At 44.7% G+C, this 26,440-nt stretch overlaps 15 protein-coding genes across 15 annotated transcripts; 5 read left to right on the forward strand and 10 right to left on the reverse strand.

Moving 5' to 3' along the window:
* Nucleotides 1-579: 579 nt before the first annotated feature.
* KNAG0C01100 (uncharacterized protein) lies at nt 580-1,854 on the forward strand (the record flags this gene model as incomplete). The annotated part of the gene is made up of 1 exon (XM_022606811.1): nt 580-1,854. The coding sequence occupies one exon, from the start codon at nt 580-582 to the stop codon at nt 1,852-1,854; it is 1,275 nt and encodes a 424-aa protein (XP_022463469.1).
* A 522-nt stretch (nt 1,855-2,376) lies between these two features.
* On the reverse strand, nt 2,377-3,072 carry KNAG0C01110 (uncharacterized protein; the record flags this gene model as incomplete). Its single annotated transcript, XM_022606812.1, has 1 exon — nt 2,377-3,072. The coding sequence occupies one exon, from the start codon at nt 3,070-3,072 to the stop codon at nt 2,377-2,379; it is 696 nt and encodes a 231-aa protein (XP_022463470.1).
* Nucleotides 3,073-5,217: 2,145 nt separating this feature from the next.
* KNAG0C01120 (bifunctional nucleoside/nucleotide kinase/histidine phosphatase family protein) lies at nt 5,218-6,408 on the reverse strand (the record flags this gene model as incomplete). The annotated part of the gene is made up of 1 exon (XM_022606813.1): nt 5,218-6,408. One exon carries the CDS (start codon nt 6,406-6,408, stop codon nt 5,218-5,220), a length of 1,191 nt encoding a protein of 396 aa, XP_022463471.1.
* Nucleotides 6,409-6,720: 312 nt separating this feature from the next.
* Nucleotides 6,721-9,306, reverse strand: VPS35 (retromer subunit VPS35; the record flags this gene model as incomplete). The annotated part of the gene is made up of 1 exon (XM_022606814.1): nt 6,721-9,306. The coding sequence occupies one exon, from the start codon at nt 9,304-9,306 to the stop codon at nt 6,721-6,723; it is 2,586 nt and encodes an 861-aa protein (XP_022463472.1).
* Nucleotides 9,307-9,616: 310 nt separating this feature from the next.
* Nucleotides 9,617-10,693, forward strand: CCP1 (cytochrome-c peroxidase; the record flags this gene model as incomplete). Its single annotated transcript, XM_022606815.1, has 1 exon — nt 9,617-10,693. The coding sequence occupies one exon, from the start codon at nt 9,617-9,619 to the stop codon at nt 10,691-10,693; it is 1,077 nt and encodes a 358-aa protein (XP_022463473.1).
* A 281-nt stretch (nt 10,694-10,974) lies between these two features.
* Nucleotides 10,975-11,574, forward strand: PAM17 (Pam17p; the record flags this gene model as incomplete). Its single annotated transcript, XM_022606816.1, has 1 exon — nt 10,975-11,574. One exon carries the CDS (start codon nt 10,975-10,977, stop codon nt 11,572-11,574), a length of 600 nt encoding a protein of 199 aa, XP_022463474.1.
* A 146-nt stretch (nt 11,575-11,720) lies between these two features.
* On the reverse strand, nt 11,721-14,228 carry OAF3 (Oaf3p; the record flags this gene model as incomplete). Its single annotated transcript, XM_022606817.1, has 1 exon — nt 11,721-14,228. One exon carries the CDS (start codon nt 14,226-14,228, stop codon nt 11,721-11,723), a length of 2,508 nt encoding a protein of 835 aa, XP_022463475.1.
* A 180-nt stretch (nt 14,229-14,408) lies between these two features.
* LAS1 (rRNA-processing protein LAS1) lies at nt 14,409-15,896 on the forward strand (the record flags this gene model as incomplete). The annotated part of the gene is made up of 1 exon (XM_022606818.1): nt 14,409-15,896. The coding sequence occupies one exon, from the start codon at nt 14,409-14,411 to the stop codon at nt 15,894-15,896; it is 1,488 nt and encodes a 495-aa protein (XP_022463476.1).
* Nucleotides 15,897-16,973: 1,077 nt separating this feature from the next.
* Nucleotides 16,974-17,651, forward strand: RPA34 (DNA-directed RNA polymerase I subunit RPA34; the record flags this gene model as incomplete). The annotated part of the gene is made up of 1 exon (XM_022606820.1): nt 16,974-17,651. One exon carries the CDS (start codon nt 16,974-16,976, stop codon nt 17,649-17,651), a length of 678 nt encoding a protein of 225 aa, XP_022463477.1.
* A 214-nt stretch (nt 17,652-17,865) lies between these two features.
* TFA2 (transcription factor TFIIE subunit TFA2) lies at nt 17,866-18,591 on the reverse strand (the record flags this gene model as incomplete). The annotated part of the gene is made up of 1 exon (XM_022606821.1): nt 17,866-18,591. The coding sequence occupies one exon, from the start codon at nt 18,589-18,591 to the stop codon at nt 17,866-17,868; it is 726 nt and encodes a 241-aa protein (XP_022463478.1).
* Nucleotides 18,592-19,071: 480 nt separating this feature from the next.
* KTR2 (mannosyltransferase KTR2) lies at nt 19,072-20,391 on the reverse strand (the record flags this gene model as incomplete). Its single annotated transcript, XM_022606822.1, has 1 exon — nt 19,072-20,391. One exon carries the CDS (start codon nt 20,389-20,391, stop codon nt 19,072-19,074), a length of 1,320 nt encoding a protein of 439 aa, XP_022463479.1.
* A 617-nt stretch (nt 20,392-21,008) lies between these two features.
* On the reverse strand, nt 21,009-21,827 carry UTP30 (Utp30p; the record flags this gene model as incomplete). The annotated part of the gene is made up of 1 exon (XM_022606823.1): nt 21,009-21,827. One exon carries the CDS (start codon nt 21,825-21,827, stop codon nt 21,009-21,011), a length of 819 nt encoding a protein of 272 aa, XP_022463480.1.
* A 432-nt stretch (nt 21,828-22,259) lies between these two features.
* TIF1 (translation initiation factor eIF4A) lies at nt 22,260-23,453 on the reverse strand (the record flags this gene model as incomplete). Its single annotated transcript, XM_022606824.1, has 1 exon — nt 22,260-23,453. The coding sequence occupies one exon, from the start codon at nt 23,451-23,453 to the stop codon at nt 22,260-22,262; it is 1,194 nt and encodes a 397-aa protein (XP_022463481.1).
* A 462-nt stretch (nt 23,454-23,915) lies between these two features.
* Nucleotides 23,916-25,664, reverse strand: GLG1 (glycogenin glucosyltransferase GLG1; the record flags this gene model as incomplete). The annotated part of the gene is made up of 1 exon (XM_022606825.1): nt 23,916-25,664. The coding sequence occupies one exon, from the start codon at nt 25,662-25,664 to the stop codon at nt 23,916-23,918; it is 1,749 nt and encodes a 582-aa protein (XP_022463482.1).
* A 60-nt stretch (nt 25,665-25,724) lies between these two features.
* On the reverse strand, nt 25,725-26,393 carry KNAG0C01240 (uncharacterized protein; the record flags this gene model as incomplete). Its single annotated transcript, XM_022606826.1, has 1 exon — nt 25,725-26,393. The coding sequence occupies one exon, from the start codon at nt 26,391-26,393 to the stop codon at nt 25,725-25,727; it is 669 nt and encodes a 222-aa protein (XP_022463483.1).
* Between the last annotated feature and the right edge of the window lie 47 nt (nt 26,394-26,440).

Raw genomic sequence — 26,440 nt, forward strand, 5'->3', positions numbered from 1 at the left:
GCTGCCAGCCCCGGCTGCTGCTCAGCCCACCCCCCACCGATTGCATAATACTGCGCTAATAATAATGCGCCTCTCCCCCTTTCCCAGCAGCAGAGAGAGAAAAACCACTCAAGTTCCCTCAACGAGTAAAGTAAGTGCCCAGTGAACTTGAGGGAAGTGGCTGGGCACCCACACACCGCAGCGGCCGCTCTAATTATAGAGTGGGATATTCCCATTTTTACCCGATCGGGCAAAAAATTCGTTGCTGATTCCGGTGATTTAATTTTGAGGGGAAACCTTTTGGCCTGTGCTAATTATAGATCCAGCTGACAACCCATCAAAGGTGTCCCGTTCTGCATACTACTGCTACCTAGAAGAAACGGACATAGTTGAGCCAACGGGTGACTGCACGGTTACAGCTGCCTTTTCTTTTAATTATAGTTGTAAATGTCTCAATACAGGGGGGTGGAATGAACCTGGTCAGGAGAGTTCCCGATTGAGAGGTGTATCTTGATCCCGCTCCGGTGCGAGAAGAGTTGGGTTGCTTGCGGATGTAGAACATATAAAAGGTGGGTCTTGTTTGATCCGTTGGGATCAGAAATGGTGTTCAGTTGTAGTTCTCTTCTTTATTCTTGTTCACTTAATAAGATACCACGCACAACAGATTGTCAAGACCAACAGCTTCTTAAACCTCAATCAGTGCTCTCCACCTTCACAAGACACACACCCACAATAATGCAATACAAGAAATCTCTAGCCTCCGCCGCCATTGTCGCTACCGCAATGAGTGCCGCTGTCCCAGCTGAACCATGGACTACTTTGACCCCATCTGCTACGTACAACGGTGGTGTCACTGACTACGCCTCGACTTTCGGTATTGCCGTCATTGCTGCTCCTGCTCAAGCGTCTACCACTGAAAAGGCCAAGAGAGACAACAAGGACGACAAGAAGACTACCACAAAGGCCAAGGAAACTAAGACCAAGACCAAGGCCAAGGAAACTAAGAAGACCACAACCAAGGACGGCAAGAAGGACAACAACAAGGATGTCACTCAGATCGCCGACGGTCAAGTCCAAGCTACAAAGGCCGCTGCTGCCCCAGTCTCCCAGATTGGTGACGGTCAGATCCAAGCTGCCACTAAGGCCGCTGTTTCTCAAATAGGTGACGGTCAAGTCCAAGCCACCAAGGCTGCTGTCTCTCAAATTGGTGATGGTCAAGTGCAAGCTACCAAGGCTGCTGTCTCCCAAATCGGTGACGGTCAAGTTCAAGCCACCAAGGCTGCTGTCTCTCAAATTGGTGACGGCCAGGTCCAAGCCACTAAGGCTGCTGTCTCTCAAATTGGTGATGGTCAAGTGCAAGCTACCAAGGCTGCTGTCTCCCAAATCGGTGACGGTCAAGTTCAAGCCGCTACTAAGGCCGCTGTTTCCCAGATTGGTGACGGCCAAGTCCAAGCTGCCACAAAAACTGCTGCTTCTCAAATAGGAGATGGTCAAGTCCAAGCTACCGCCACTGGTGCCCAACAGGTTGCTGACGGTCAAGTCCAAGCTAAGTCCCCAGCTGGTGTCCTTGCCAACACCTGTAACTCAGACAGCACTTTGAAGATGACTTTGAAGAAGGGTGAATTGGTCGACTCCAAGGGTAGAATCGGTTCCATCGTTGCCAACAGACAATTCCAATTCGACGGTCCACCACCACAAGCCGGTGCCATCTACGCTGCTGGGTGGTCCATCACCCCAGCCGGTAACTTGGCCCTGGGTGACCAGGACGTCTTCTACCAATGTTTGTCCGGTGACTTCTACAACTTGTACGACAAGCACATTGGTTCCGTCTGTAACCCAGTTTACTTGCAAGCTTTGAACGTTGTTAACTGTTAAGCTGGCCTTACACGGTGAACAGCGAGGTTCTTTTTTGTTCACCCCGTTGATTCTCAATCTGCATTTGATCAGCATAGAAACGGAACGGACTCGTTTCCCAAAAGGGGCGACAGTCCTTCTGATTAACTGATCTATCAAAACGCATCCACTCCTTTGCATATTTCTGCCCTTTTTTTGTCATTTCTTCCACCAGCTCGTACCATCACCGATGGGTAAAAAGCTGCTTCGTTTGCTCTTAGTTCTTAACGCACATTATTTAGTGCTTTTATTTTCCTTCATATAATTCTTTATACATTTTTTAGTAATTCTCACGACTATTCAATCCAACCAAACTTGATCCCATGTTGTATTCTTGAGTACAAACGATTCCTTACTGTGAAAAAAGATGATTGTCTAATTTTTATTACTACCTATCATAAAAATATACATATACAGCGACCTAGGCTCACACCCTACGAGAGAAGCGTGAACCCTTTCTAAAAAGATTCCAGTTTCCAGTGAAACGATAGAGACTTATGATGTTTAACAGTCGATCAAGCCAACAACTTCCAAGTGGATTGGAGAACATTGTTCAGCAATGTGTTGGTCGTACAAGTTGTAGAAGTTACCAGACAAACATTGGTAGAAGACATCTTGTTCGCCAAGGGCCAAGTTACCGGCTGGGGTGATAGACCAGCCCTTGGCCAACAAAGCACCGGCTTGTGGGGTTGGACCGTCGAATTGGAACTGTCTGTTGGAGACGATGGAGCCGATTCTGCCCTTACCGTCGGTCAAGACACCGTCGTTCAAAGTCAATTGCAAAGTACCGCTGTTCTTACAAGAGTTGGCGGATGGGTTAACGGTGGCAGTGGCAGCGCAGGAGCTGGCAGTGGTGGAAGAAGAGATAGTGGTGTTGGAGCTGGCAGAAGAGACAACGGAGGAGGCCTTGGTTGGCTTCAAAGTCTTGGTCACAGCCTTGGTGATGGTAGTGGTACCATCGCCGACACTGGCGGTGGCTTGAATTTGACCGTCGTTGATCTGGGAGACAACACCTCTCTTGGCGTTGGTAGTGATTGGTTGAACGGCAATACCGAAAGAAGAGGTGAATTTTGGTAGACCACAGTTGTAAGAACCGGAAGCGGTCAAAGTGGTCCATGGGTTACCTGGGGTGTAACCGTCAGCAGCGACGGAGGTGGCAACAGCGGCCAAAGTAGCAGCAGCGATGATCTTGGATTGCATTATTAACGAAAGTATGAAGTTGGATTATAAATGAACGGATTGGTTGGTTGACTAGAGGTAAATGGAAGAGGAAGGAGCAGAAAGGTGGAGAGAAAAAAGCAGGTGGAGTATACAGAGGAGAAAGAGGAAGATTACTTATATACAAATGTTTTTCTTTCTGTTCCATCATGTTTGTTTATTTTGTTTGTTTGTTGATACGGCACCCCGCCCACTACTCACGCTCAGCAGAGCTCGTATACCCCTTTCTTCAAGCGAGAATTGTGTGTTTGTTGGCGGATACTGTCGAAAGAAACATCCGAACGACCCGCATATCCACTCTTACTCCTCCACCTTCCACCGTTAAGGAGTGCCCGTAGCATCTATTTGTTTGCTTTATTGTGCTTACTTCATATTTGTTTGTGCGGCTGCTCTAGAGTCATCGATGTTCGCTCGTTAACTAAGCAAAAATCTGCCCCGCACAGAAACGGCCGCACAAAAAGGACGAAGCGTACCGTAACGCGACACGAAATGTAATTTTTCTGTCCCAAAATAGACAAGTCGCGAAAAGCGTGTCCAAAAGGGGATGCGCGATGCCTTTTGTGCCACGCTCCAAGGGAAGAGACCGCGTCGCGCTGCTTGGGCGGAAGTCCTCTTACCAGGTACATGGGTCCCTCGTTTGATTGTCCGCGACAACAATATGAACCGGTTCACTATGAGCTGCCCGGAGGGTCATCTGGTGGTGGTTACACGAGTGTTTGTGTTGAAAATGGCGCAGTGACACTCCTCAACGGCTGCACGGTGCCTGGATATCTGTGCCTGAGATAATACCCTTTTTGGAGGACATTCTCCAGCTTAGTTCAGAGCACACCATTCAGGAGCAACATATCTTACGGTATATTGTCACCTAGAAACTGGCTTTCTTCCCCGAGTGCTATAAGCAATCGGAAATGTTTGTAAGCGAGTTGCATGGTGTCAATGGGCGTGTTTGCTAAATTTGTAAACTGAAACCGTACCGAACTGGTAGAATAAACTTACCAATTCACGGTCTCGACCTACCCGTGTTGATTACACGTATCAGAAGGTGGCGATGTGAACAGATTTTCCGGTTAATAGTACACTTTAAAGACCTCGTATCTTCGTATCCTTTATAAAACAGCTACTAACATTTTAGGCGCTGACTACAATGAACAAGGTTTACATTGTATATGCTGCTTTTGAACCTGTCGAAGAGCGGCTACGGTTAACCTTCTCCCGTAATTTATTAAAACAGACTACTTCTTGGTGGACAGTACAAAAGTGGGAGGTATAATTGTTAGCATGTACGTGAGTAGATACAATCTTGAGCTTTTCACCAAGTACAGTACCGTACAGTGTATATATAATTATGTAGAACTTTCTTGTGTATTCTTCATTTTTTACCTCCCTAAACTGATATTACATTCGTACTATTATGTTGTGAGAAAAAAATAAACCTTGCCTCGGATATTATCATTATATTGACATGTTGAGGAGACCATTTAGTAAGACCCAATATCCTATGTGGTATCTGCTTCTATTTCTTTCAAAAAAACATTTGAACGTCGGAATCCCCAATTATAAATACTTGATCAAATAAACACAGTTTCAATAAGTTTGTGCAGCAAAACAACAGCTACATTATACCGTTCTTCGTACTACAACTTGATGAAAGGGACTTTGGCTTTAACAGTGAGATCCAATTTTTATATTTAGTAAACTGTTTGGTTTTGAACAAAGGTCAGAAATTTTAAAGTAAAAATTAAAAATAAATTCAATTCACGCAACAGGAGAAACTGAAATAAGTTTATCCCTTATTGTAAAAGTGTGAGTGTCTTTGAGATATAGTTAATGGGGGAAGAACTAAATTACAGGTAGCATACCGATACTCTGCCCCTGAACAAAAGAGATTTGTAGACAAGATAATAAAAAAAAATGTTTTATTTAACTTGTGTAGGGCAGACAAATGCCCTCCATAATCTAATTAAACTTTTATGAACTATCGTAAGATCCGAAACCGTCTTTACATTAAGAATAAATTCAATTCGTGCGTTAGTTTCAAAATGGGGAACTGCGTATTATCATCAATGATTTTACTGGGGATGACAGAATGTGAGAGTAGCTCCGTATAACCTTTGTCCCCATCTACGATCATATTTGTTTCTGTTCGGACACTTCTGTAAGTAAGTTTGCGTACTGGGAAGTCCCCTCGGGGTTATCTGTGATATCACTGGAGCCTTTCTCCTTGTAGGTGCTCACTGCGGGGACATCTGTGGTCAGTCTAGTGACCTTCACGCCACGAACAGACGGAGTCAGTTTGATCAGTGTGTGTAGAGGTATAGTCATCCAGGGCGACTCGTCTTGGGGCACATTCATGAAATAGGCGTAGATGCACCTGAGCACCGCCTGATGGGTAATTATCAATATGTTATCCTGCCTTTCGAGCTCCATTATAACAGGCTCAATTCGATTGACAACGTCGGCGTATGACTCACCACCACGGTACCTGTACTGGTATTTATCATCATCGCGTGCTCTAAAGTCGTCTGGAAACCTTTCCTCTATCTCTTTGTAAGTCATTCCGTCGCAGATGCCTGCATCCAGCTCATCCAATGCCTTCCATTCGAGTTTCTCGTACGGCAAGTATTTTGCAGTCTCGTGTGTCCTCTTCAGCGTAGATGTCCACACAGTCAAGTTTCCATCGCCGACTTCGCTTTCCATCAATTCTGACAGCTTTTCTGCGTATCTGAGACCTCTGTTAGATAGAGGTGAATCACCGCCTATTTTCTCCTCCACATTGTAAATTGATTCACCATGCCTGGAGAGCCATATCGACTTCCCGTTCATATTGATGTTGAGGATGTAGAAAACGATCCTTGTCTGCAGGTAGCTCCCAACCCTATTTATGATCATATTGTGAGGCTCCTTACTGAGTTTCACATAGCTTAGTGTATTCGATAACTGGCAGCCTTTCTGACTCTGCGACGTGGAATCCACACTTGGCTCGCCTGCACGAGCCGAGTATTCCAAAAATAGAGGCTCCACAGAGTAGCATTTGAAGACGTTTGCCAGTTGCTCGCAGTTTGTCGGCGTTATGCTGCTGTTGTCGATGATTGCGACTGCGTGTCTCCCCTCTTTAAGCCATTTGACTACGTCACTCACCTGACTTTGGTTCTCCGCAGCGCCTTCCCGCGTGTTGCCGAATACCCGACACTTTATCGACAACCAAGCCAGGTATCTCTGCAGTTTTTGCGTTAAAAACTCTCTATCTTTGTCCTCTTTTGTCACAATCACAAGGCATATCTTCCTGTTCTGGATGGTATCAATTACTCTTAGCGTCATCCCCACTTAAACCTCTCCTATAAAACCTAAAAACACACACAGCTAAGCTGTTGTAGCACCAAAACCCAAACGAGCTCAGCAAAGCAATTGCCAATCCCCAACAGCGACGAATATCCAGGCCAGCCAAACGTCAATGAGACACCCAGAGTTCAAGGGTGTAAACTCCTTCTGGGGCACTGCCAGGCGAACAATTTTACAGCATCTTCGAACTTCACTGTGAAAATTATATATTTAAAGAGCGAAAGGGGTTGATTTGAACACGCAGTGCTTAGGAAGATACGTAGTGATATTTCGAGTACATAGAGGTCCGTGTCATACTGTAATGGCCTTGAATCTGTCGTCGAGTGCAGCCTGCTGGAGGATGTACGCGCATGTTCGTTGGAAGTGGTCTGCTGGTATCGTGGCCAGTTCCGCGACGGACTCTGTGCTTGCAGCCGTTGGCAGCACGACGGACACGGCACCGTTACTCTTGCTCACCTTCAAGACAGACCCATCCTGACCCATTAGGACCCGTTGTGGTGTCTTGGTACTTGACGTGTCGTCCAGTTTCAGCTCGGCCATCTGCTCGAGATGTAGCGAGTTCAAGTTCGTTTTGATCAGTTCAATGAGCCCGTTGACGTAGTTGACGGACACACGCGTCTGTGCCTCCTCACCATAGATGAGGAAGTACAGACACCGGTTCAGGATCTCCACCATCAGTTCGCAGCTTTGCATGTTGTCCATGATTGAGTCCGCGGATCTGAGCGACCTCTGCAGGCACTCCAGCAGCCGTTTCCCCTCCCTGTAGAACTGTCCCTCCGTCTCTGCGTCATCTTCCGTCTCGCCCAGAGATTCAATTTCCGTGGCCCACCACAGGTGCGAGCAAAGGTACACGGCCCGGCACTGGTCTTGTTTCTTGAGCAGCTTTGACGCATGGAGTGTGGTCCGCACGATGAGATTGTCGTAGTAGTCCTCCCCCTCTGTGCGCAGCGACCTTGTCCTCTGCAGGATTTGCGTCATGTACACTATCGCCTGGAACTGGGTACGTGAGTCGCTCAGGGTGTCCTCGAAGACCGTCAGCGCCTGCGTAAAGAAGTCGTAGGATATTTCAGGGAGACTCAGTTGGTCCGCTATGGACGCCGTTTGGAGATTCAGCTTGAATACCCTGTCCGTGATGCTCGGACCTACAACGTTGAACAGTTCCGTGATACATCTGGACACGTACTTGAATATCTGCTTGATAGAGGTGTCGTACGATGACTTGTTTTTGGGTAATCTTGATCTTAGGAAATCGCATTTCTTAATTAGCTGCCACCACAGAGTGATAAGTGACTCGTATGTGCAGCTTACCGATTGGCTCGTACCCTCATGTAGTGCGTTCTTGAGGGATAACAGTAGTTGTACCTGCTTAGTGATGGGTCTGAGTTGTCTTGATTTAGTTGTGGCACGTACCAATGCGTGGCACCATTTGGCAACGGTCTGCTGGACCAAAGGAACGGTCTCCTGACCCTCCTTTGAAATCAAAGCGGTTGCCGGTTTGCACAAGGCGAGCAATTTCATGAATTGGTCCTCTGTTTCGACGACCCAGTCGTCGCTTTGGTCAAGGAACAAGTTGAGCAGGGATTCGATGGCTTGTAGTTGTGCGCGTGGGTGAATACTGAGCAACAGTTCTGTGTATTTGGGGCAGTTGACCACGATCAAGTTAGCCCTCTTCACTTCTTTGAAAGTCATCAATTCTACGAACAGTTGCTGCTGTTGCACGGTGTCCTCTGTCGCCTCGTCGTTGACCGCAAAATCTTTGCATTTCGTGAACAGCAGCGAGTATAGTTTGTTCAAGTTGTCCGTGTTCTCCGGATCGCAGCAGTTATTCAAAGTGATGACGTTCGATACGAGGTCCAACACTTCCACGAGCGCGATATCTGGTCTCTCATCACCCAGTTTCTCGAGATACTGCCAGAATATATCGAAAAGCGATCTCCCCCCCTGCTTCCCTGGGGCAGCCTCACGTTCTACGTAGTCTATCAGTCTCTGCACCAGCGTGGCTATAATCTTGTGGAGTGATACCTGTGGGTTCATCTGTGCAGTCGCCTGCAGCAATTGTTCCACTGTCTCCAAGTGGTAGTTGTCCGGGAACACCTGGCAGACGATGTCGAATAGGTACTCCTGGCATATGACGTCTCTTGACTGGACCATCTGTTCAAGGATCCCCGGGAGGATCTTCTCGCAGTAGACGGTGAAATTCTCCTCTTGGTCTGCTTCTTCTGACTCGATCACCTGCGAGAGACGCAACAGCTGGGACCCGACGAGGATCTGCAACTCTTTACGCTCTTTGGTCCTGAGGTCCCTCTCCTTGAGGGGTCCCTGGTACTGCAGTCTGACCCACAGTTTGTTCATCTCTACGAAGTTCGTGGTGAGGAACGTGATGCTGAAGGGCAAATCCATGAGGGACTCGAGAAGCCCCTTCGTCATCTGCGAGAGGAAGTACCTGAGGAAAAGCCCCCTCGTTGGGTTCTGCACACCTTTGCACATCTCGATCATATCCTTCAGGATCTCTGCCTGCGGGACTGTCTCATCGTTGCATTGCAACAGCGCAGACCCAACGGTGATCATGAGGTACAGCCGTGGGAGCACGTTCCCTGCATACTGCACGAGCTCGTACAGGTCCGCGAGGTGATGCCTCCCGCGCTTGTGCCCCTGGACCAAGTACAGCGTGAGCTCACCGAGTGTGTCGAACACCATGACGTACAGCTCGTAGTACTGGCGTTGGGGGGGCAGCAATGGGTTCCTGAGCTGCTGTAGCAGCTGTGACGCGTACTTCAGCGCGTCCATCAGCGAGTGCTGCTGCAGCGCCCGCTGCATCAACACCGTGTTCTGCTTCACAGCACTCTTCGCCTGCGGCAGCGAGTCTGCGTACGACATGCCCTGCTCAGCTTATCAAACAAGCAATCAACCAACAAGGGAACAAGGGAACAAACTATCAACAGATTTTATCAAACAGGGGCAACGTCGAGAACTTTTTGACCCCGCGACGACGAACTCGAACTCGAGAAACAATTCTCCCTCTGAACCTTCTCGCATGCTTAGTAATTCCTCACGACGAAACGACCGGGCAATTTCCCCTTCTGGGCTGAACACGACTCACTGCGATGCGTATATAAGGAAGGATCTGACGATGCAGTGATTGATCAGTCTTGCAGATACAGCCAGACAAGCAAGAACTACTCGCTCAATGTCTACTGCTAACAGGTTTGTGCCCCTCGCGTCTAGGGCCGTGTTCTCTCGTAGAGTAATGCTCGGATTGGTCGGGTCCGCTGGTGTCCTAGGTGTCGCTGCTGATCTGCACCAACGCCGTGACGGTTACCGTGGCGGTAACGGTAACGGTAACGGTCGGTCCACGGGGAAGTTGTGGACTCCTCTGGTTGCCGGTGCGCCCATTGCGCATCTTGCCCAAGTGGACAAGAAGTATGGGGAGTCCGACTACCAGGCCGTTTACAACGCTATCGCTGAGAAGTTGCGTGACGAGGACGAGTACGATAACTACATAGGGTACGGTCCCGTTTTGCTACGGTTGTCCTGGCATTGTTCCGGTACGTGGGACAAGAAGGACAACACTGGTGGGTCCTTTGGTGGGACTTACCGGTTCCAGAAGGAGTCCAACGACCCCTCGAACAACGGGCTCGAGAACGCTGCGCACTTCTTGGAACCCATCAAAAAGCAGTTCCCCTGGATCTCGTATGGGGACCTGTACACACTTGGTGGTGTCACTGCGGTGCAGGAGTTGCAAGGACCGAAGATCGCATGGAGACCAGGGAGGGTCGACATGCCTGAGGATACGACCCCGGACAACGGGAGACTTCCTGACGCGGACAATGGTGCCTCGTACGTGAGGAACTTCTTCGACAGGATGAATTTCAACGACCGCGAGGTTGTCGCGCTGATGGGAGGGCACGCTCTGGGGAAGACTCACTTGGCCAATTCAGGGTACGAGGGTCCCTGGGGTGCCGCCACGAACACGTTCACCAACGAGTTTTACAACAACCTGTTGAACGAACACTGGACTTTGGAGAAGAACGAAGCGAACAACGAACAGTACAACTCACCAAAGGGGTACATGATGTTGAAGACGGACATGGCGTTGGTCCAGGACGACAAGTACTTGCCCATCGTGAAGGAGTTCGCGAAGGACCAAAACGCTTTCTTCAAGGAGTACACCAACGCCTTCCAAAAACTGCTACAGAACGGTATAACTTACTCGAAGGATTCTCCAGTCTTCGTGTTCAAGACGCTAGACGAACAGGACTTGTGAAGTCCACCTATTTATTCTGATATAGAAGGTGCGATGCACCTCGTATTTATCATTAGAGAAGATTATTTAAACACACAGGGATACAGCTCTGACCAACATCAACTTCACAACTCGCCTGAACATCTTTACAATACCTGCCAAGTCCAACCTATAATTATATAATAATTTCAACTCTGAAGAAAAAGTTTCAAATAGAAATGGCAACGTCCTTGGAGGGAAAGGGCAGAAAGTAGAGGTGCACGAAGCGATCTCAATTCACCATATAATTGTCCGTCGTGATGATGCTCTCCTTATGTTACAAAAAATCAATCGCCATGGCAGCGACACCAGCGTGTAGCCGTATCCTTTCCGGTGGCCTCCGCTGGCAATCAACATCTGTCCAGGGGAAATCGGTAAACGCAACGAACGGAATGCCCCCAGTGCAAGGTCAACTCAGTTGGACCGATTTCTTCCAACTGAGGAAAACGCAGAGGACTGTTAACGTCGGGTCGTCCATTTTCACCGCATTGCTAGGGTGCAACGTATCGTGGATGTTTCTGTCAAACATGGAGATCGACCCGACTCAAATGATCATGGGGTTCGACCCACTGGTGGTCATTTCTGCAGGGCTCGTTGCTTCAGGGTGCCTCGGGTACCTGTTCGGACCTCTCTTTGGAACACAGCTCTTCAAACTCTCGCACAGGAAGTACATAACCGAGTTCAACGACAAGAACAAGGACTTTTTGAAACACGTCATTGATAATAGGGTGGACGCCTCCTCGCAAAGTTTCAGCAACCCGGTCCCGGACTACTACGGCGAGAAAATAGGTTCCGTCAAGGAATACAGACAGTGGCTGAGAGACTGTCACGCCTACGCGAGAAAGGCCAAGGAATTTTTGTAATCTCCCATACACCCGAGGCAAACACCTGCCCACTCTAAGTTCTTTCTTATCTGTACATACAATCAGTTCTATATAGTTATTATGTATGGAAACTACGTCACCACACTACCCGTTCCCTCAGCAACCGATGTTGTTATACCGGACTGCTACTTGAAGAATGAGACAAAATCAATAGGCTCAAAGATCTCATCCAATAATTCAAAATTCACATTCAAATTATCCGTTACAGTACTAGGCGCCAACGGGAATGTCATACTGGATGTATCAGACACACTGTCCTTGTTGCCAGCGTCGCCTAACACGCCATAATCGGCTGCCGTGCTGGTAGCAACGGGCATTTCCGCCAGCGTGGAACTCGAATGCTCATAAAACGATTCAAAAATGTTGAACCGATCCTCATATTTATCCTTATTGAACTTGGACAATTGCTCCGAGCGCACTTTAAACATAAACCGGGTATCGTATTGGCCTGCTGGATAAATATCTTTGTTCCACATCGTCAAAATATCCTCCGCCTGAAACGCAGACCCCTTTTCTGTCTTTAGCTCCAGGAGCATCGACAGTTGAGGCAATAGGTCCCCCAATTTTGTACAATTGTTACACTCCTCTTCAAGCACCCCGTTGCTCATCTCCAACTCGGTAACTAGGAACTGCAAGATTATCAACCAGGGGTCTTTCCCAGTGGGACGATTCAAAATCTTGTAACTCAATTTTGCAGTGAACATCTTCTTGAACGCACGATAGTTATCAAATGCAAATTCATTAAAGTAAATTGACGAAACAATGAATAGGAACTGACACATTGATTTCCTGTCGCTGTCCGTCAGACTAGAAAACCTGCTGACTCTCAAGATAAAAGCAGGAACTAACACACATACTTTATTAGTCACAATCTCCACTATTCTGTTAGTGTAGAATTTTGTAAAGGGGTCCAAATTACCAGAGTCGCTGAAGTACGTTTCTCCCTTCTGTATCACATATATCAAAAAGTCCCAAAGCTCTTGAGCCGTTTCGTGGAATAATATAACACTCACATCATATTCGAAAGACACCATTGCACATTGCAGCATTGACAACTTCAATAGATCCAAGGTCCAATCCAGTTCTATATTTAGATGCAGCTCAGTTATCTCATTTTTCTCTCGTAAAAGCGCCGTCTCATCAATCGCCTGGTCAATAGTTACACGCATCTGTGTGATGTCCACCCGTGTTGGGGTGTCATTGAGTAGCTTGTTTACTTTCAATAACAATGAATCGATTTCTATCATTTTTACATGCCATGTGGAAGGGCAACTATCCCTGTATCGGAACGGATAACTCTTATTGACATTGCATTCTTGACCCGTTACCAATGCCATCTTTCTGTCCCAGTGCAATATCACTGCCCATATTTTCTTGTATATCGCTGAATATGCATCTGAATTCATGTCATATATGGATGGTCGAGTTTTATCAGCTATACTGATGGAGTAATTTGTATCGTCAAGAAAACAAAACCAATTCACACCGACCTCTCGGGCACTACCGATGATGGTACTCAAAAAAATCTGGTTATATTGCGAGTCAGTGCCCTCATTATCTTCCGGACCACACCAGTAATACAGTTTCAATAACAGTAGGCATTGTAATTGCATCAAAGTGCATTTTTTCAGTAGTTTCATACCGAACAAGTAGTGGTTGATGATGGAAACGTATCGAGAGGTGTCGATGGTCAGCACCTCTTCAAATACATTATTCCATGCAGTATCCTTCGTCATTTTAATGGAGAGTTGAGTTAATAGTGTTATTAGTAGTATAATACAATACAGAATATGCTCAAAATCTTTGGTTTCCAACTTATCTCTGGTTTCCAATTTCGAATACAGCGTATCTATTTCTTTATTCAACACATTAGTGTCAAATATAGGGACAATAGTTGAAATATAACCCGTGAAAAAAGGGAATATATGTTTCAAGAAGACATCTTTTCCAGGCATATAATATTTTACATCAATATTAGTGTCGGTGAATTTCTTGGAGTCGTTTTCCCTAAACTTCGCAAACTTGTTAAACAAAGATTTATGCTGCCTGAAATAATATTGTGCTCTTGCGTCCAAATAATTCCCTTCATCGAAATCAAAAGTTGACAACGGCATGAATGATCTGGGAAGATTTGGAATTATTGTAGTTGTGTTATTCCTTTTATACTTTGTCATCATTTTTCGTATGGAGATGCTTCTAAATCTTACAAGGAAAGACAAGTATGGATCTCGATGTTCCATCCCAACATCAGTAAATGGTGAGAAAATATTCACAGCAGATCTTTTTGCTGCCACGTAAAATCCAGCAGGAATGATGTTGATATATCGTGGACCGAGATCCATTAATGTTTTGTCCTTTTGATACCCCACATCTGGGACAGATGATACGGTCCTGAAATCATGGCTTTTAGATGAGTTTGAACGGCGGGATGAAGTGAGAAGTATCTGGGGCTCATTAGAAGACGGGGAAGAATCAAGGTACACACACGAATCTGCGTTACCAAAGCGTGTACAAGTATTACAAGGTCTCTCACGATCGCATCGGCTTTTCCGTCTTCTGCAATTGGTACAGACCACAGTAGGTCTCTTCCGTTTCCTCAGCATGCGCTGAGCTTCTTGGTCAACTTCAAGCATACCCTTTCATCGTTATATATGCTATAGTGTAAAGGTAGTGGTGCACAGTACCTATTTCTCCTCATTGAATATTATGAGAAACTGAAAAAAAAATTGTTTACTTCTAACGGCATCTCATCACAATCTCATCACACACCATCGGGGAATCCTTTGTGATATACACTACAAGCCCAGGATATAATGGTCCACGCTAGGATTGTCCCATGGGCTGATAAGAAAGAGTTAGATGAACTAAAATATTGGTTTTATAGCGATGAGGAGAGGTTGCAATTACGAGCTATCAATAAAGTAAAAAGTTACAAGAGCAAAGGATCCCAGTATTTACCTCATGTTATTGAGTCTACAGCACAACTGACAAATGTTTTGATTATGGATAAGAAGTCGTTGTATAGTGACGACATTAGCAGGGAAATCAACGCTAGATTGATGTATACAATGACGCTAATTCGATTTGTCAATGGTATCCTAGATCCTAACCAAAGATCTCAATTTGCTATTCCGTTACACACCATTGCCAAGAATGTCGGGTTGAGTAGCTGGTTTGTTGATCTGAGACATTGGGGAACACACGAAAGAGAGCTTCCAGGATTAGATATGCTACGGATTGCGTCAAAGGAAGCACTGTCATGGTTGCGTGATCATTATTGGGAAGATAATGAGTTGGAAGAGAGTATGAGCGAGGGTGAAGAAGCAGAGAATACCGATGCAGAAGACGAAACAGAAAAGGCAACTGGATTTACCACGGAGCAGCTGAAAGAACTGATTTCGTCTTGGCCTAGTTTCTCTAAAGATTTTTTGAACAACAAATCTATGTGGACTCCCGCTAAGGGAAAGAAATTGATTAGCAGCGAAAGCTTTACGGTTGAGGACCATTCTGAAATTGAGAAATCCAAGACGCAGAGAAAGATTGAAGCCAATCTCGATAATTACGTTCAGAGTTGGAGGAACCTCTGGAGGGCAAGTAAAGATAAAGCTAGATTAGTGAGTATATGCCTGTCAAGCTACTCACCACTTCTGACACAAGTTCTGATCTGCAAATTGGACCAATTTCTATTCCACACGATGGACCAGATACTGAAAATTTATCAGACGCAAATTTCTTCTCTTGAAGATACGAAAATAACAGCTCTTGAAGCCCATTATCCGAGACTAGATAATCTGCATAGGGAATTACTCAACGTGTTGCTGAAATATAGTAACATAAAATTGATAACTTCCCAATACAAAGATTGGATGGATTTGATACGAAGGTATCGAAACACACTATCCCTGGAGTTGTGTACCAGATTGTTGAATCTGCTGAGTCGTCAACAGATTGCAAACGACGACTGGAGGAATAACAAGAAGAGAAAGTGGAAAAACAAAAGCAATGAGGGAGAGTTTCAAGACTCGCTAGTCGAGGTAATTGGTGTTTTGAGGAAAGAAACAGATATTTCTAAAGAAAAAGCAGCATACGAACGGAGACTGAAGAGCAAATGTGATGAAAAGACTGCAAACCAAGACCTGATAACCGACTTGAGCGCAGATGATATCCTGGCTGATTTACAACGACTTAAGCAGAAAATGCAGTCCACACTCAAAGAAGATCCGGCAGCACAGGACCCCGTTCCGATTAAAAAGTGGGAACGGTGTTCAAACTGGACGCCGAAACCATTCGGCACTATATAAAGAGAGTATTAACCATCAAGGTCACATAATTACTGATTTACAAGCCATAAGTAGGCGATACTACGAAAACAGAAGACACAAAAATTAAGAATGTTATTATGAAAACGCTCAGACATCCTAGGAAGGTCTCATATAGAGCGGTCACCGTAGGTACTAACGATGGGTTCGTAAGCGTACCTCTACCGTGGAAACTGCGAATGTAAGGTACAGTTTTCATCATCGCGAATTCATAAAACAAAAAAAAAGTTGTAATGGCACGGACGCCATGAAGTGGGATATTTCAAACAAGATACCATGCGTACAAAAAAAAACGTAGTTATAGTAATGGTAGTAGTAGTAGAATATTGCTCGCAGAATAGAAATAATAGTAATTTGAAAATAAAAGGCTCAGAATCTTAAGTAGTGTAATAAATTACACTGGCAAGTAAAGCTTGCTATTCGTAAATAGCAATGCGTAACACAATCCCTATCGTCATGGTCGAGTCGGACTGGGAAAGAAGGAGGATGTTTTCATCGTTGCCAAAATTTTCAATTTATTTCATATAATAGGAACAATCCACTAAAATATACCAAATTGACCACAGGAGAACCTCGGTAAAGCAGCACAGGAAAAATGGAACAGTTCCAAACAGGAAAAATAATAAAAACACGACCCGTTATACAAAAGTCTTGTGAGCCTTCCAGCCTTGAAAGACCACACAGTAACTCTAACAGACGAGTCCTTAGTTATTGTCCTCAATGATGATAACTGCTCTCAAGCCATGCTTGTAGTTTTATTGCATCAGTACAAAATGAATATTGGAAGAGAACAAGAGAAAGAGTGGACGAGGCAGAAGTTTTACGAGCTTTCAAATGTCGTCGAAAGGTGCTCTTTTTATATGCAAAATTTACTGAAAATTCACTTAAAAAATGTAGGGTTTCAAGAATGAAAAAAAAATTTTTCAGTTTTGCGAAAAGGAAAAAATATTGGAAAGTTTGGTGGACGGTTGAAATGCGATGAGCAACTTATAATTTTGGCAGAAGTTGCATTGTTCAGGGTTTCAGGGCTGCCATCAAAACGGTAGAGAGGAACAAACAATGGCTAAACCATCTACTTTGTCGAAGGAGTACATATCAGACTCTGAATCAGAAACGGAAACTGTGCAACAGCAGGTGCCACAATTCACTGTCCCTACAGGTTACAAAAAATGCAAACATCTTAAGAGTATCCAGCTGAGTAAAAAAATTGCCAAGAAGAACGGTGACCAGGAATTATGGCTGTTTAAACTGCCTGCCAATTTGGACATCTCAAAGCTGAAGACTCTACCCGTGGGAGCAAATGGAGCTCAGACTATTTTGAACAATAATATTCAGTACAGTATTGAATCGAATTCAAACGCTATCAGCGAGAACAGTAACCTGACATTGTTGATACCGGATGCATCTAGAGAGGCTCTAGAGCCTTGTAATGATAAAAAGAGTGGGAAACCAATTCAATTCAACAAGATATTCACCATTTCAGAGACAAAGACAATACCCGATATCAACTTTGACAAAGTGAGAGTCCCAAGAGAAAACGTGCCCAAAGTTGACGGTTTGATAACTAGACACTATGCCTCCGGGTACGATGAAAGTGCATCGGAAGAAACTTCCACAAAGAAACGTTCTCATAAGGAATCTATAGCCACCGAAGTAGAGGAGAAGGGGACAAAGAAAAAGACGAAGAAGGACAAGAAAGACAAAAAAAAGAAGAAGGAAAAGAAGGACAAGAAATAATTGCATTTCATGTATACCACTCTGTATTTTTATATGTTATATGTATATGCGTAGTGATAATCCACCTTTCACATTCAACACATGGATCGTAATGCCCAAGCATAAAATTAGTTGAATCCGAGGGCGTCTAAGCTCTCTTATACGTTCAAATTACTAGGAAAATAAATCCGACTCCCACTTGTTGCATTACTAGCCTTATAATAGAAACCTGTTATTAACCTCTGCTCGAATAATCCTTCAAAATACCGGCCATATGCGTGTTCGTAACCTTCCCCTTTCTTTGTCTCTTCTTCTTGACTTCCACCCTTGATGTTTGTCTTTTGATACTTGCTGGATCGACACTGGCCGGTTTCAACCCTAAATCTTGCAATTTCCTAGGTAGTTCAGAAAATTGTGGTAACTGAACGTTCTCCCACATTTTGATAAATTCGTCATCGATTCTATGCAGGTCACCACCACTGTTATACCACACGTATCTGGGGGTTCTGTCCTTCTTTGTCCTTAGAACAAGAATTTTACTTTCCTCTTCTAACTCATTGATAGCTTCGTCGCACTGAGGCCACCCATCCTTTAACTCTTTGCACGATATCCCCTTGAAGGTTACTTGTGATTTCAACAACCTTATTAACTCTGCAGGGGAGTGCACGTCATATGTAGAGATATACCTGAAAGCATTCTTCTTAGGATCAAACTCGATTTTCTCTAGTTTTTTCAGTAGATCAAGCACTTTGTCGTTGGGACTCAGGGATAAATAGTCCATAAGTTCATTTATAGGGACTGGCTTCCCCTTCTTTTGAACGTACTCAGTTGCCCACAGTAGTTTGGAAGAGTCGTGGCTCTGTGCCAGATTTGTCTGAGATGCTTGCAGCGCAGCAGCAGCAATGGACCCCGGTCTTACCTTTTGGAGGGGAACTTTCCGAATCGTTATTGCTGTCTTCATCAGAGAGAATCTCTAGCACTTCTGGGGTTTTGCTGGTGTCCTTGATTATTTTAATACCGTCAGAACCCTCTAGCTTCACTGGGTTCAGTTGCTGTTTCTTGACAGGACTGGTGCTGTTACTACCAGGTCTCTTAACCTGAATAGTGGGAGCTGATTTCACCTTACTCTTAAAAGCATTCAAATTTGCTAAAAGAGGATCACTACCTTTGGAATTCCCATTCATGGCTGCAAATGTATGGTACTTTTCCTGAATAGAACGATGGTCCCGCTAGGCAAACAGGAACTCGAAATAGCATCATATTAATCATCATTAACAACTTTTGAATGTTTCTTCAGTTTTTTTCTATTTTCATTTTACGAGAAATTGATTCAGATTGATCGAAACGACTGGTGATGACTGTCATGCACTGCAGGGATACTGCTTATCGATGTTGTAAGAATAAATAATGACTTTATATATGAATGTGCGCTTTCCCAGCTCTAGCTAGTTGTGAACCTCATGAAATTTTTACCGCTGCCGTGCTTCCACCACCTTCTCAAACAACTTAGCGTATGCAGGTCTAAATTGGTCTCACTGGACGCATTACATTGGCAACGCTGTTTCAGGAACATGTAGTATGCTGATGGGCATGTGTAATACGGGTCGTGTTTGTAACCCAGCTCATCAAAATGAACGACCTCGTCTTTATCCAGAAGAAGTGACGCTGCGATCGAGTGAATTGGGGCATCTCCCCAACGCTCATAGTAGAATCCTCCCTTGCTGTCAAGAAACTCGAAAAACCTGATGTACTCATCACTCCTGAAAAAATTTAGGTCCCCGATTTCAAAGTTGGTCCAGAAGTGACACATGTTGTAAGCGTTGTTGGAAACATAAATGGCTTTATTATTCCCCACTATATCATCATCTGTAATGAACTTATGCGAATTCGAATCCATATGGATGTCCCGACCATCATCGATATCAATATACTCCTCAACGAACTCCCATAAACTAGGAATGGTTTCCTCGTACTCCCGTAGCGTAATGACGAATCCATTATTTTTCCCTCCTTCCCTCATCACTTTGAATGGGTCATAAGGGAAATCGCAAAAGTATTCGACCTCAGGCTCCACCCTGAAATAATAGTCATAGTTCGACAAGATTTCCTGTCGGAAGAAAAATCCTGAATTGAATCTGCACATGTTTCTATAGGACTTTGAACCACCGTAAAGCACGTTTGTTTGATTCATAACTTCTAGCCTTTTCTCATACAAATCTTTGTCGATCCACTCCGGGGTATCCCAGTCGCTCGATGGTATCAGGACATGATAAGCGTTACCACTTGCCATCGCAGATGTAGCTTCTATGAATTCGTCTGTGAAGGGCACATCGTTCATAAACACCCAGTCATAGTGGTAATTTCTATTAAACCTATCCTCCAGCGATCTCATCGAATGCAGCGCACCGGCGAGTTCCCAATTCCGCACCAGCATCAGTAATGTAGCATTTTCTCTAATATAATAATCGCTTGTATTGATATCCTCCTGCAATACATTATCTTTAAAGGTGTATGAAGATAACTTGGACCCGTCCACCATGTATCGTTTAGTAAGGCTATCATATTTTATTAGCACTTGCTTGGAAAGCTGGGAATACTGAGCGTCTAATATAGCACTGGAATACGAACTCCAAAGGGTAGTAACAGTGTATTGCAGAACAAAGAACACCACAAACAATGCGGAGTAGAAAAGAACACGACCACTGATCAATGACAGTTTCCCAGCACGCTTAGTCCCCACTTCAGAACCGTTGACGGTCATTACTCCATGCCAATGCTCGGCGGAGGTTGACACAGACTGAGACCGGCTCGTTCCAGGCTCTATCGTGCAAACTTGAATCGCAGTCATACTTTCTGACCCGCAACGCCTCCGCCACACCTATTCTCTTGGCAAAAGAGAGATCCCTCTTCACTATTCAACCTAGGGCCAAACCCAGGTAACAACTAGGAGAGGTAACCGACACACAGTCTTCATTAGAAATATTTGTGCATATATATGACCCTCGACAGCCTTGAGACTGGTGGCCCATACTGTTGCGGCCCTGCATCTGTTGCAACAGATGCACAATAGAATCTGCTTATATCACCGGGAAGAATCGCTTAATCGGGCAAAGAAACGAAAGGCAGAAAAGATAATAGGGACGCAGCAAGAGACAACGGCTCGAGAATGTCGTTGCTGTCTCTGCTAAAAAAAGGGCCTTAGAGGGCTTTCTTTTTTTAGTAGCAGCATTCCAGCAGTAGTGAAACCTGGCTGCCCTCCGTGGTGCGATTTTATTGCCGCAACTACATACAATCCGCGACACCCGGTGTTGCTCTTCTCAATACTTACGTAAAATGTAGTATGTACGATGCTGCAGCCACAATTTTCATGCTTTCGCTTCACAGCTCAAAATTGTCCGAATCTTCGTTATTATGTGTTGCACTGCTGTTTGCATCTGCTTCATACAGAGGCAGAGAGGCGCTGCTGGCCGTCTTGACGAAAATAGACACGACGGGTCCCCTTATGATACCGCCTTGCGGTTTCTGTTTTATGTCCGAGAGGAACTGGATGATGTCGACGACGTTATCGAGCATGTCGTCCACCGATTGCCTGCCGACTTGGCCAATCCTCACGGTGAGACAGTTATCCTTGTTGGGCACGTAGTATGCGTTCTTGGTGATGCTCTTCAATTGTGCTCTGATGTATTTGCAGTCGCACTCATTGACCATCTGCTGGTGCTTGACCCTCACTGCCTTCGATAAACGGATCATGAATGGTAGTTTCTTGCTTCCCGCGAAAAATTTGGCTCCGAGAATCTTGGGTAGGAGATGATGAACCCTGTAATCGGCCACTACTAGATCAAACTCTTTGTATAGTAGATTTATCTTTGCACCTTTGTATTTTCTTTTCAGGTGCTTTACCGAGATCACATCTTTTATGACGTCTCTCAGATATTCGTCCTTCTCAATCGAGTCTCTGTACAAAGTTGACGGGTCTTTGGTGATCAACAGGATTCTCATATCCTTTGGATGGTTGAGCTTACAGTTTTTCAAAGGGATGATCCGGGGTATGTAGTCCTTTGTCGCATTCAATTTGTTCTTACCAGTGTTTATTATTATCTGGACATCTTTTTCCTCTGCCAGTTTTGGATTCGTCTTGCATTCCGCGATCAGAGCATCCAATGCTATACGGGACAAATCACTTTTAGCCAGTTTCATTCCTCAGTGTTCCGTTGAAAAGTACCACCGCAACACGTAGTACTTGAAAGCGCTTTTTATTCAGCTCATCGCTAAGCAAACGTTTTCCACTATATCATAGAAATAGATGAATTTTTCATTTTCTTCGCTTCACAGTGAGGTAAATTTTTTTTTTTCATTTTTATTCCAGATCTACTTTAACACGCTATACTCAGTGCCCACGAAGGCCCTAGTTACGAAGACTGTACGTAAACAAAGTATCTACACGGTACTATTTCTAAAGTGGTTGTAATCTAACTTAGTTTTATTTTATTTTATTTTTTGCTATACAATAAGCGACTTACTACTTATAGAGTGGGAGGTCTGACCTTCGCACAACATACCAAGTTTGGGGAGAAAGATGGTACAAATACTTATACCAATCTGAAGAAAAGAAACAAATTAATACAGAACCTAAGCAAATAGGGTACCAATGTCGGATGGCAATTCTTCGATTTGGGTAGAGTAGAACTTTTCAATTTCTCTCATGGCACCAACATCTTCGTTGACGACGAAGTTGATGGCAACACCCTTTCTACCGAAACGACCACCTCTACCAATTCTGTGAATATAGTTTTCCTTGTTGGTTGGCAAATCGTAGTTGATAACCAAAGAAACTTGTTGGACATCGATACCTCTGGCCAACAAATCTGTGGAAATCAAAATTCTGGAAGAACCACTTCTGAATTCCTTCATGATGGTGTCTCTCTCTTGTTGTGGCAAGTCAGAGTAGATAGCGGAAACAGTGAAGTTGTCGGCAGTCAATCTCTGGGTCAACTCTTCGACCTTTCTTCTGGTGTTACAGAAGATAACAGCCTGAGTGACGGCGATGGATTCGTACAAATCGGTCAAACACTCGTACTTGTATTGTTCTTGTTCGACGTTGACGTAGAACTGCTTGATACCTTCCAAGGTAAGTTCGTCCTTCTTGACCAAAATTCTAACTGGGGATCTCATGAACTTGGTGGTGACTTCCAAAACGTCTCTTGGCATCGTAGCAGACAACAAGACGACTTGGGTGGTTGGTGGAAGCATGGTGAAAATTTCGTAGATCTGCTCCTTGAAACCAGAGGACAACATCTCATCAGCTTCATCCAAGATGAACATCTTGATGTTGTCGGTCTTGAATCTTCTTCTCTGGATGTTGTCGAAAACTCTACCTGGAGTACCAACAACAATTTGAGCATCTCTCAAACCTTCAGCATCTTCGATGAAAGAGGTACCACCGATACAGGCGTGAACCTTCAAGTTCATGTGGAAAGAAAGAGACATGACAACCTTTTGAATTTGCAAAGCCAATTCTCTGGTTGGGGCCAACATCAAAGCTTGAGGATTCTTGATGGCTGGGTCGATTCTTTGCAAAGCAGCAATGGAGAAAGTACCAGTCTTACCGGTACCAGATTGAGCTTGAGCTAGAACATCGTGACCTTCAATGATTGGCATAATGGCACGCTGTTGAATAGCAGATGGCTCTTCAAAACCGTAACCGAAAACACCTCTCAACAGGTTTGGTTCCAAGTTCATGTCATCGAAGTTGTAGACGACCTTGTCGTAGTTGGTGTCGATTTGACTCTCCTCAACTTCCTGAATACCTTCAGAAGCAGACATGTTTATTGTGTTTAGTAATAAATATGCTTGGGGCTGTTGATCCTCTGAGAAACCTACAAATGCAACAACTAAAGAACCGCAAAGGAAGGACAACGTTTAAGTAAGAAGAAATCGAAAAAAAGTTGAACAAAATTTTTCACGCAAAAGATTTTTTTTGCAAAAAAAATTTCAAAAAAAATTTTTTTCATTTAAGACCGGGTAAAGTACCGTAAGGAGTGATATGGTCAAGTGGATACCACAAGGTTTGGATAGTGTGCTACTATGGAATACGTAACCAAGAGTTGAAGTGCGGAGTGCTTTACACTAGCTATGATGAAATATTCAGCTCGTCCTTACCTCTAGTTTAAGTTTTTTCATTTTCAGTTTGCGTTTATATGAGGGTTTATTATAGCACAGCCCGACACTACAAGTGCGAAGGGATGGTTTCATGGTTTGGTAGGGGTGTAAGCTCATGTAATTGCCTTACTGGAATCTACTTTGTTTCTCCTCTAGTACCTGTTCCTCTACGTCCTTTTTATCATGTATCGCACCCGGCTCAACCAATTTGCGTTTGTGTTGTTCTTCCGAGTTGTCTTCATCGTGCCCGATGTCTATGTAATCTCGCAGACAGTAGTCGGCAATTTCCTCATCGAGGCAGTCATTTAGGTTGTCATCGCTTATAGTGACATGTTTTGGTTCAGGTACATGTTCGGCTTCATCAACTTCGTATTCGAAGATATCATCTGGGAATATCCTTTCCACTTTCTTCAAGTACTTTGAACTTTCCCAGTCAAATCTGAAGTTTGAATGAGTTACTGGTTCCTTGGTAGCCTCGGGTGTTGCTTCTTCCATTGTTTGATCTGGCTGGTCCTGTGTCGCTTCTTCCATTGTTTGATCTGGCTGGTCCTGTGTCGCTTCTCCAGCAGATGTGTCCTCCGTTTTATGTGCCTGTTCATGCGACTGTGCTGGTTTGTCCTCTTCTATGCATGGTTCTTCTTGCGTTGACTCATCCAGTGACAAGGCTTGAATATCTTGCTCCAAATGGTGTGTTTCAGTGGCATCTGGTGGTGTGACGTGCTGCTCCTCTGAAGTGCCAAAATCTTCCTTCTTGATGAACGTCGTTAGCCATTCTTTGAAATCCAAAGGTATAAATACCGGCGTACGTGGTTTTTCTTCCTCGCTTCTACTCTCTTCCTCCACAAATGGTTTCCCTTCCATTTCCTGAGCACATTCTGGTTCATGTTTATCGCCGTCATCGGTTGCTTTTACAGGTGAACTGTACTGCTGTGGGATTTCATCTTGTTCGTAATATTCTTCCTCCGGTTGAGGGCACTGTTCCTCCCCGGGTCTTTCTTGTACAGCACTGAAGCAGTTCCCAATAGTGTACTTCGTACACATCTCGTTATAGATTGAGAACCACCAGTTAGTGTATTCGTTTGAAACAAAAGTTTTATTCGTCAGTGCCTTCCAAGGCTTGCTCTTACCGATGAAATGGATCAATTTGATCTGGTTCTTGAAGTATCTCATAGCCGGTGGGCATTGATAACCTACGTTTGGTGTTGTTACATTGTAAAGGAAGGGCAGCACTATCCACTGCCTTGGGTTATTAGGTTCCCTCTTCCAATCCCTGCAGTTTCTGTTGAAATACTGATTTAGTATACCTTGATCGGCCCCATCAATAGAAGTCTCCGATAAAATAAATTTCTGCAAATCCTTGGCTACAGTCTCGTGCGGGACGATTGTCATCACACCACTGTTAAACATATCAGGCCAGCCGATATCCGGGGATGCGCCAATCTCCAATGCCGTTTGGTCGTCAGTCAAAGTGAAAACATCCAAAAGCCCCGCGTTGAGTGGGAGTGTGTCTGCATCCAAGTACAATATTTGGCCATACTGTATCTGTTCCCACAGTCTCGCCTTAATGAGTGCGTAAGCCAGCTCTGGTCTCTTCAGCAACTGCAAGTTATAGTCATTATTAGCGATGATCTCTGAGTTGCCATCCAAGTGCTTGATGTGTACAACGTCATCATAGAGCGAGTGTAGGATATTCCTGGACAAGTCCGTCAGCGCGTCGTTATACACCGCTTCCGTGACGAACAAACATGTTGAAACTTTGGGGAAGTCAACAGCTTCTTGCAAAATGGTGTTCAGTCTGTAACCTAGCGTCAGTACACCGGGCAAATAGTCTGGCGAGTACAAAAGTGTTGCAATGGCAATATGATTCTTCACCATGCCTATTATGATTATATATGCTACCTATGAGAACACTGCAGTGTCTCTTATCTCTGTTACCTACAACCGCTTGCACAGAAAAACGAACAAACTGGAAACAGATATTATATCAAAATATCTATGTCTATATATATGTAGTATATGTAGGTGCGTACGTTGACCCCCTATCTGTCTTGCTGGTGACCAAGAAGGGTGGGGAGGGAAGTTTTGCAACTGTTGACAACAAGGCCAAGACGTTGTGACCAGGAAAGAAAAAACAACAACAAGAGACAAGTTGTCACTCCGCGTTTTCCTGCTTCGTGTCCCGATGCGGAAATAGCAGGACATGGACAAATGCCCCTTCGGGAACCGTGCATGTCCTGCGTGGGGCCGCTTCCGGGGTAGTGGGGTCCACCCGACGGAACTATGTCTCTGCGAATCCTCAAGGCTGGGTGTTGGTTTACTACACTGGGCTGGTCTCCTGTCTCTATGTCTGTCTTGATTAGATCTGCGCACGCACGGTCTGGTGGTTTTGAGACACTGAGTCCTTTTCTTGGGTACCTTTCCCTCAATTCGTTCTTCTTCGTTTCTCAGGGAGGAGTGGGTTGCGGGACGGACGGATCTCGTGTTCAGGTTTACAAATTTGGAGATAATAACCAGCTTGGGTCCGAGTGAGGTGACGACGTTGCTGGCTGCTGTCTTTTCCGTATACCTTCCGGTAGGCCATTTGTGTACATACAACAGATACATATTTTTCTACGAGCAGTCAACGCACCAAGACATGTGTTCTTCAGTAG

The sequence above is a fragment of the Huiozyma naganishii genome, chromosome 3 (assembly GCF_000348985.1).
Source record: "Huiozyma naganishii CBS 8797 chromosome 3, complete genome".
Classification (NCBI taxonomy): Eukaryota; Fungi; Ascomycota; class Saccharomycetes; order Saccharomycetales; family Saccharomycetaceae; genus Huiozyma; species Huiozyma naganishii.